This window comes from Miniopterus natalensis, chromosome 5, assembly GCF_054644295.1.
Source record: "Miniopterus natalensis isolate mMinNat1 chromosome 5, mMinNat1.hap1, whole genome shotgun sequence".
Classification (NCBI taxonomy): domain Eukaryota; kingdom Metazoa; phylum Chordata; class Mammalia; order Chiroptera; family Miniopteridae; genus Miniopterus; species Miniopterus natalensis.
This window is the reverse complement of record NC_142085.1, coordinates 56,457,899-56,468,005: the sequence shown is the minus strand read 5'-3', so window position 1 is coordinate 56,468,005 and position 10,107 is coordinate 56,457,899. Positions and strand designations below refer to the sequence as shown.

The 10,107-nt window shown below is 42.2% G+C and overlaps 1 protein-coding gene across 1 annotated transcript in view; it reads left to right on the top strand.

The window, feature by feature from the left end:
• Positions 1-945: 945 nt before the first annotated feature.
• Positions 946-10,107, top strand: part of SNX3 (sorting nexin 3) — a 29,959-nt gene continuing 20,797 nt past the window's right edge. The window contains exon 1 of the mRNA XM_016217542.2: positions 946-1,408. Within this exon, the coding sequence (XP_016073028.1) occupies positions 1,247-1,408 (162 nt within the window). The 5' untranslated portion in view covers positions 946-1,246. The remainder of the gene's footprint in view (positions 1,409-10,107) is intronic.

Sequence of the window (10,107 nt, the reverse complement as noted above, 5' to 3'; positions counted from 1 at the left end):
AGTTTTTGGGGAAATAATCGCATCATCTTTAATTTCTTTCGACTGTTCTTAGTGTTATTAGGAATGGTTGCTAATGATCTGAACAATTTTTCAGTTTAAAGAACAGATCATTGAAAGTAAATCAGTTTCTGAAACCTGAAAATTTCAGAAATAGTTGTGAGACTATAACATTAAGGGAGATAGCTCTGCCGGCTGGGACAGAAATTTATCCTTCTACTTCATTGTTCAAAACCTGCATTTGCTAGAAATGAACTATGTGTTTTTTTCATTTCTTATAAATGTTTATCTGAGTTTCATTTCAAATGCTGTAGAGATACGTTTGTCACTTTTTCATTTTTTAACTTGCTGGGACTGTGGGACATGAAGGAAAGAAGTTGGTCGCCCAAGCAGACGGCATTCAAGGCAGGGTTCAGCCCACCTACTACCTGTTATTTTGTATTAGAGGGCCTGCCAGTCAAAACACGGCTTGAGCTTAGTGCTGTGATTGCGCGAGGTTTCTTTTGTTTATTTCACTCTCCTACTTTACAGCCTTCAATTAGTCAAATCTGACACGTGTCTGGCGAAACTGTCGAAGTTGATGTCAAAGTCCCTGAGGCGTCTGTTAATGGTCACCTCCAAAGGCATTCAGCGGTTCAAGGTGAGACGGCGGACAGGTCGGCATAAAGCTGGCGCAGGCAGTTTTGTTTCCACTGCGGGCAAACCTCTCGCATTAAACCTCGCCGTTTAACTTTGGTTCCGGCAGTTCCCGGGCGCACGAGACCGTTTCCGTAGTTTTTCCCACTTCCCCTGGCCCCGGGAGGACCCAGAGAGACAGGAAGCGCCCGCCCCCACTTCCCTGGGTTCCGCAGGGCCGCGGCCTCATTCCCACGGCGACGCGCTCGCCCGGTGCATTGTGGGCGCTGTAGTCTGGCCGGACCCTGAGTCTGACTACAAGTCCCGTGACCCAGCTCCTCCGCCTCCGCCGCCTCGGCCGCAGTCCCTCTCGGCGGTCTCAGCTGGGCCTTCCCGGCCTGGGTGCCGCGTTTCGGCGAGTCAGCTGTCTCTTCCCTGGGCACGAGAGACGGAAGCCCGAGGGGCGCGGGGAGGAGCTTCGCGCGCGGAGTGAACGCCAGCCCTACGTGCTCGTTCGCCTCGCGACCGCTGCGCGCGAGCCCGGTGTCCCCGCGGCGGCCAGCAGCGGCGGCGTCGGTGGAACGCGGCGGGGGCGCAGGGAGCCCGCGGCGGCGGCGGCGGCTGCAAGAGCGAAATGGCGGAGACGGTGGCGGACACCCGGCGGCTGATCACCAAGCCGCAGAACCTGAATGACGCCTACGGGCCGCCCAGCAACTTCCTCGAGATTGATGTGAGCAACCCGCAGACGGTGGGGGTCGGCCGAGGCCGCTTCACCACCTATGAAATCAGGGTCAAGGTGAGGCCGTCCATCCCCACCCCCAACAGTGAGACCCTTCCTGCAGCCTCGAGTCGCCCCCAGCCGACCCAGGAGCGGATCCCCTCGGGCGGCTAACGCAGCCCAGGCCGGGATTCCCTGGCCGACTCGTAGGGCAGCCCTGTCCGCGGGCGGGGTCGTGGGCCAGGGTCCCTGCAGGGCTTGGCCGGGGGCTGCAGAGTGGGCTGCCACTTGGAGAAGGTGCGCGAAGAACAGGACGTGGGTTGGGCGCCGCTTGCCTCTCAAGCAGCTGATCTGGGAATGGCATTTGAGTTGGAAAAGGGTAGATCTTTCGAGAACACAGAACACTGCCCTTCGGGAAGGGAGGTAGATGAGACTGAGATAGGGGGTTTGCGCAAACTTGAAGCCTTCCCGGTGTTCTTTCCCTGGACACTTTTCCCAGAGGTGGCCGAGCCAAGCTTTGTGCTCCTGGCTCCTCACAAGCCACCAAACTAACCTCGTTGTACACTTCTGAACAGAATCTGATGGGAGTTCACAAAAGCCTGACAAATTTGGTAGGGCTGAGCCAGGTGAGAGGGGTGATTGAAAACGATACTGACCTTAGCGTTCTAGGCCACAGTCGTCTGAGGTGGGGCGAGTGTTACCTACCTCACAATCCAGAACTACCGCGCTTTAACAAAAGGCTATTCAGTTAGGGATCTTGCTCTGTTAATTTCGAGATTTGCACTTCACTGAATGAATGAATCAGCTGAAGTAGAAACACACTTATAATTTCATAACTAGTATTTGTTGGCAATAAGTAATTCAGATGATTTGAAAGATGCTGATTGAGAATAGTGCTTCACTTTCACTCTGTAGTTCATGCTCATGTATGGAAGTATCTTTAAAAATTAATTACGTAAAATGAATCCAGCTGTTAAAGATGACAACAATAAATTCTTTTATTAAAAATTAGGTATAATAAGAATTTCACTTTAGAGTAATCAAAATTTACATAACAAGTTACTATTAACATTTAAGGGGAATAATTTTTCATTGACTTACCCACTTTTTGTGTGGTAAATAACACACAACGTGAAATTTACTATCTTAACCATTTTTAAGTACAGTTCAGTAGTGTTAAACCTATTGTTGTGAAACCTATACACTTTTAGAAATGATTTACTTATACACTTCTAAAAAAAATAACAATCATCAAACTTTAGTTTAAGATATGAAACTAACAATTTAAATGATACAAGCCACCCATACCTTCCTACAGATGTGTAAAATGTGACCCATAGCAGTCTTGTTATAGCGAAACTGCAAACCCAGGCTCTAGTGTACCTAGGGAAGTACATTACCACCAAAACCTAGTGAAAAAGTGAACCTTTTTTTTTTTTTATTAAAATTTTTGGAATGACTTGGATTGTCTTAAATATATGGCATATTATTCACTAAAAAGAACTTCCTCTTTTACCCTTATTTAACCAGCATGCTTTCCTTTCTTTTGCTGAAACAACTTGGTATTCCTGTTTCTAAACTTCCATAGCCAGTACTTCCTGTCACACAAGTGAAGTGGAATCTCCTGCCTACACTTCCTTCATTTAATAACTGAGTTTATCTTGCTGAGTGCATTATATTAAATAGACTCTAGTCTGATAATTTAATTATTTTAAAAAATATATCTGATATTTGATTACCAAACAGCTGCTGTGACACATAAAAATAAGCTGTGTTTATGGTGCAGCCATTTGCATTTTAAAGAAAATAATCTCTTTTAAGAACAATTAATAAGTTACAGAATTAACAAAGTATACACATACACTAGTTTGTATTATATAAAACAGTTTGTTGTGTATAATGACAGTTACAGTCATAAATGCAAATGCCCTATAAGAAAATGTAGTTGAGTTTCTAATGCTTATAAAATGCCATTGTTGTTTCTCTTAATATGTAATGTGTTAAAACTCAGGACACTATGTAGTAAGATATTAGGTCTTATTTTAAGCAGCATATGGTTTTTGAGAATAATTACAGTATTAAGACAGAATGACCAGTCTAATGAATAGGTAAATCATTTTGTAATGGTTTTTATTACTACTATTCTAAACTGTTGCTTCTCTCCCTAGCCCCTACTACCTGCCTTTTGCTATTGAATTTGCCCTGTTGCAAACCATTTTATGTTTCAGAGTTTGGGCCCTTAAACTATCTTTAGTTACTCTTTAATTCTGGTCTTGAGAAAAATGTTCGATTTTATAGGATCTGATTGAAATTACTCTAATTCACAGAGTAATTTTATTTGGATGGTGGCACTTTAGAATGCAAGTTTCCTAGTTTCCATTTATCTTTTGGTTTGAGGATAGTATTTAAGACTATTAGGATCACTTGATTAGTATCTTTGGGCTTTTGAAAATAATTGGTGGTGTTAATGTTTTTAAAAATTGTTCTAATGGGTAGGTACAGCAGAGAGCACCATAAATGATTAAAGCTTTAGGAAAGCTCAGGGTGTAGAATTATTTTGGCATATTAAAGAGAAGTCTAAAGGGGAAATTCAGTCACCATTTATGAAGTTTGTGCTATAATGTAACTCTAATTTTCTGGAGATTTTAATTAAGACCTATTGTACCTAGAGACAACTGTTTCAAACAGGAGTGAAGTTAAGGATCTTTCTTGAGCTCTGAGTTCAAAGACTTGATTTATTATTTATTATCAGAGTAAGATACAAAATTTAAACTCCACTTCTTGGTAGAATAGGTATGCTAATAATAGTGCCTACCTCATAGGATTAAGTGAGATAATGCACAGAAATCTCTTTAGCACAGTGACCGATACATAATAGGCACTCAAGTGTTACCTCTTTCTCTCTTTTTTCCTTTTTTCAAAAGAATCTTATTGAATTTATTGGGGTGATACTGGTTAATAAAAGTACAGTGTCATCTATATATTGCATCTTGCATTCACCACCCCCCCACCAAAGTCAAGTCTCCTAAAGGTTACTTCTTTCTAAATATAGATATCTTCTAAATTAAAAATCAATAATCAGCATAGCCCTGACTGGTATCTCAGTTGGTTAGAGCATCTCATCCTGATACATCAAGGTTGTGGGTTCAGTCCCGGGCCAGGGCACATACAAGAATCAACCAATGAATGAATAACTAAGTGGAACAATAAATCTATGTAAGTGTGATAGTCTGCAGCTATCTTTGGTTCCTGTATCTTCCATAACTATATGCTCCTAGAGGACAGGGGCTACTATTCTACCCTTACTTAATACCTAGCACTGTGTTTGGCACATAATGGGCATTTTTGGATAAGTAAAATTTAGGAAGGTTAAGTAAATTGCCCAAAGTCACAGCTATTAAATGGCAAAACTGGGATTTGAATCTAGATTTCCTGACCTTCAGATCCCATACTTTTACTTTCATCCTCAGTGAACATTCAGATCTTTTGAAGTCATGAAGATTCTCTTTTAATTGGGTTGGGGTGGGATTTGGAAAATAGTAGTTTAAAAACCACCCAGCAAGGGCACTGCACTGATATATGCAGCAAGGATTATTCCTGGTTGCACCATGCTCTCTGTCTCTCAGAAATGATTGGCAGCAGAGAAGCATGAGGAAAATTCTGTGGAGCCACAATAATTGGTAGCCTTGATGAGATTGGAAAAAAAAGGGCAAATTCTAAAAATAAATAATAAATAATACAGATTCTGACAGCAGAGAGGAAAGCCAGTGACATTTACCAAAAGTAGAAAACTGGTTTTGGAGGGGAGGCAATTTAGATACTAGCTAAAAGCATGCCAACCTATACAACTTAGTTTTTGTGTGTGTTCTTTTTATTGTTAATCCTCGCTTGACGATATTTTTTCCATTGATTTTTTTTTTTTTTTTAAGAGAGAGTGAAGGGAGGGAGGGAGAGGGAGACAGAGACATCCATGTGAGAGAGAGACATTGATTGGTTGCCTCCCACATGTGCCCCGACTAGGGGCCAGGGATTGAACCTGCAACCCAGGTACAAGCCCTTAACTGGAAATCAAAACCGTGACCCTTCCGTGCACAGGTTGACGCTCCAACCACTGAGCCACACAGGCCAGGGCTACAGCCTAGTTTTATGGGAAGAAGGGAGGCATTGACTGTATTCAGCCAGACCAGATCTTTTTGCCCGTCTTGTACCATCCATGTCCACATTCCTAAGTAATAATCATGGAAATAAGCAGAAGTCAAGGAAAAGCAAAATCTATATCCATTTAAGAAAGAAATCTTTGTGTTTTAATAATGTCACTCTGCACCTTGAAAATGGGAAGTCTAAAAGGGCTTAACTTTTAGCTGTCACGGTGATTCCATGTAGTAATAGAGATTTTCCTTTCCTTACCTTTCTAATCATTCTTACAAAAAAAAAAAAAAAAGTCAACTGTTTTTAGTCACTGCGATATTTGTACCATATTATGCTGCTTCCATGTAAGCAGAGCCAGCAATTTTTTGATCAGATAAGAAAGATGGTGTCTAATAAAAAGCAATACTATAATCTTGGAACTGCTGTTTATTGATTCGTTAAATAAATGACTTAAAGCTTTCAACCAGAGCCCTACTTTATTTTTTTATTTTATTTTATTTTATTTTTTAAATATACCTTTATTGATCTCAGAGGAAAGGAGAGGGAGAGAGAGATATAGAAACACCAATGATGAGAGAGTCATTGATCGGCTAGCCCGCAACCGGGGCATGTACCCTGACCGGGAATCGAACCCTGATCTCCTGGATCCTAGGTCGATGCTCAACTGCTGAGCCATGCCTGGCCAGGGGAGCCCTACTTCTTTAAAGAAACATTTAACTTAGGAATTTGGACATGGTAGTAAAGTGTGACTTTGGCTGTAGCTTGCTAGAAAAGTTGTATCAATTAGAATATAATTGTGGCTGGTCTCATAGAGACCTCAAAAGTAGAGTTTATTTTTTTCATCTTGAAGAGGTCCCCGGGGGCAATCTATGGCTCATATTGTGGCTTCACTACCAGCTTCCAACATTACACCCACATTCTAGCCAAGGGAAAGGTTGATTCCTGCCTGTTGCCACAGGTAGCCACAAAGGAAGCTGGAAAATTTAGTCTGGCTGGGCAGCCATGTGAATACAGGAAGAACAGACCCTGTTTGCTTTCCCACAGCAGCAAATACTAAGTGATTGGAATCCGCTTTTTTAGGGTGTGGCTTTAGCAACATTCTCATCATCTCTCCTAATTCTTTCCCTTTTTTGCTGATGTCTGAAATTTCAAAGTTTTGAGAAAGTTCACTGGATTTGGAAGAAATAAAGTTGAGCTCTCATTAGTTTTATTAACCTTAAATGGAAATGAGTTTTGATCCCTTCCTGAGAATTAATTTTGTAGAGTAAAGAAAGGAAGCAAGCATGAAAACATGGCATACCTGGTAGGGGCATATCATGGGACTGAGTTGAGTCTGAGGAACTGAAAGTAGAAAACTAACATTTTTTTGCCATCAGTGACTGTTTAAAACTATGTAGGCATTTTTACTTAGGACCAGCATTTTAGTTGATGACGTTAAATGATGGAATATGTAATTTGAGCCACCAAAATAAGTGAGATCAGTGTCTCTTGCCAGAGAATCTTTGGAAGACTTCAAATAATTTTTATAAAACTTCATTGTGTCTGACAATATTGGAATGATCACTTTCCAATCCTTTGGCTCTAGACTTTGATTTTGTCACTGATGTCTCTATTTGCTTGACATTTCTAAAATTATTTCCACTCCTGCCCCCTATAGCTTGTTCGCTTTCTGTTGTTTCCATTTCTGCCCTTGTGGTATGAGCTTCTCTATTCTATTGTAAGTTTGGGAATTCTAATCCATACAGAGGAACAAAAGAGTCTCAAAGCTCCACATCTTGTGTCTATTTCTCAGTATCTCACTCTTGTCTTGCCTTGCCATTACTGGTTATCTTCAGGTGGAAATAAGTTTGTAAAATTGCTGTCATCAACAAGTCAACAAACAACTGGCAAGGATGTAGAGAAAAGGGAACCCTCGGGCACTGTTGGTGGGAATGCAGATGGTGCAGCCACTGTGGAAAGCAGTATGGAGCTACCTCAAAAAGTTAAAAATGGAACTCCCTTATGACCCAGAGATTCCACTTCTGGGAATTTATCAGAAGAAATCTGAAACACTAATTTGAAAGAATATATGTACCCCTACGTTCATTGCAGTATTATTTACAATAGCCAAGATTTGGAAACAGCCCAAGTGTCCATCAGTAGACGAGTGGATTAAAAAGTTGTGATACGTTTACACAATGGAATATTACTCTGCTGTAAAAAGGAAGAAAATTTTACCCTTTCCAACAGCATAGATGGACCTGGAGAACATAAGCTAAGTGAAGTAAGCCAGTCAGAGAAAGACAAGTACCATATGATTTCACTCATATGTGGAATTGAATGAATAAACTGAACTACCAAGCAAAATAGAGGCGGACTCATAGATAGAGAGCAGGCTGACAGCTCTGGCGAAGGTGGTGTGTGTGTGTGTGTGTGTGTGTGTTGGGGGGTGGAGAGATTGAGCAGAAAAGAGAATTCATGGACAGTGTGTGGTGATTTTGGGTGGGGGGGCTGGGTGGAGGTGGAAGAGGGCATAGAGGGGATAAATGGTGATGGGAAAAATAAAATAAAAATTAAAAAACAACCTACTCCAGCTCCAGGAATATAGCAGGTATAATAGTTACTCACATAATGAATATTTTTGAATGAGTTGGATGACAAAAGTGAAAAAAACTCTTTGGTTGGCTAGGCATACATCAATGTACCTCCAGGTCTTTGTTTAAATTTACACCCAAGCCCTGGCTGGCTAGCTCAGTTGGTTAGAGCATAGGCTGCAGATTTGATCCCTGGTCATTTATCTCTCTGTCTTTCTCTCTCCCCCCTTCCTCTCTAAAAAAATCAGAAAATTAAAATTAAAATAATTTTATACCCAGAAGATTTCTCCTATATTATATAATTGAGAACGTTCTTAAGACACTAATGAGTCTAGAGCAGGGGTCAGCAAGCTGAGGGCTTCCCTGTTTATGTAAAATTTTATTGGAACACAGCACTTCTTTGTTTACATGTTATTTATGACCACTTTTGCACTAAAAGGGCAGAGTTGAGTAGTTGTGATGGTGTAAAATATTTACTATCTTGCCCTTTGTGAAAGTTTGCCAATCCCCGGTCTAGAGTTTATGTAGCATTGAAATAATGGAAATCAAAAACACTTGGAGAGTCTTTTTATATTTTTTATTGATTTTCGAGCGATCTGCATATGGCTGCTACCTGTGCTGGGCTCCGAAATGCCCAGAAGGAGCCAGCTGCCATCCTGCCATCCAAGACTGGCTGCTGCTAGTGCCTGGCCTAGGGCCACTTAGCAAGAGTTAGGGGGTATGCAGAGGCCAGATGTTGCTTGTTTGAGAGATTTTAGGAAAGAAAGTTTGAAACATGAGGCAAGAGAGGTCATTGTATGGAAAAGCAACTGGAAATAGCTTGAGTGGGCCATCAATTTGGGTAGGGTGGGCTCTCAGGGAATCACCAGGGCTGGCTGAACAGTGTGAGACTCAGATATGATACCTGCCTTCTGACTCTGTGGGGGTGGGGGTTCAGAAAAGGAACAATGGCCTTTGCCCTGAAGCCACACAATTCAGTTACTCCCTGGTTCCTTTCAAGCTGCTGCCTCGGGGCTGGAGCTCAGAGGGAGTGAGTCCAAGTAAATCCATGCTCCTGCCCTTTAAGAACTCTCTGGGACTCCAGTTTCCCTCCGTCTCATTCATCCGCAATCCCACTGGTTTTTACAGCCAGAAGTTATGGGGACTTCTCTTCCTGACTCTGGAACCCTGGGCTGGGAGGCCTGTTGTGAGGCTGGGACCCCTTGCTCCTCAGGGACCGCCACAGCCAAGATATCCCCCCCAATTTTATTTTTTTTTTAATATGTCTTTATTACCCGGCTGGGCATGGCTCAGCGGTTGAGCGTCGACCTGGGATCCAGGCGATTGGGGTTCGATTCCTAGTCAGGGCACATGCCCAGGTTGTGAACTTGATCAATGACTCTCTCATCATTGATGTTTCTATCTCTCTCTCCCCCTCTCCTCTCCTCTCTCTGAAATCAATAAAGATATATTTAAAATATATATATATATATATGTCTATTGATTTCAGAGCAAGGAAGGGAGAGAGAGAAACATCAGTGATGAGAGAGTCATTGATTGGCTGCTTCCTGCATGCCCCCCACTGGGGATCAAGTCCAAAACCAGGGCTTGTGCCCTGACCAGGAATCAAACTTTGATCTCCTGGATCATAGGTCAATGCTCAACCTCTGAGCCATGCTGGCCGGGCTCTCTCCCAATTTTAAACTGCCACACGTAGTTGTGGGACCAGCCCGAACTGTGTCTCCACCCTCCTACTAGTCTCGATGTGGCTTCTTTAAATTCCTAGTTGTAGGACTTCCATTCAGCTAGATTTCAGGTGGTTCTGAATTATGGTTTTTCTGTAGTGTAGTTGTAATTTTGTTGTGGTTATGGGAAGATTCGAGTAGTGCATTTATCTACGCCCCCATCTTGACTGTATGTAGCTGTTTTTCACTGGAGAGTTGGACTGTCTGGCTGTCACTTGGATTGCCGTATTCTCTTCCACATAGCCTGTCGTTCCCCAGTCAGTTAGACTAGCTGCCTTATATGGCAGTCTTAGCACTCCAAGAAGATGAAAATGAAAGTTGCAAGACCTCT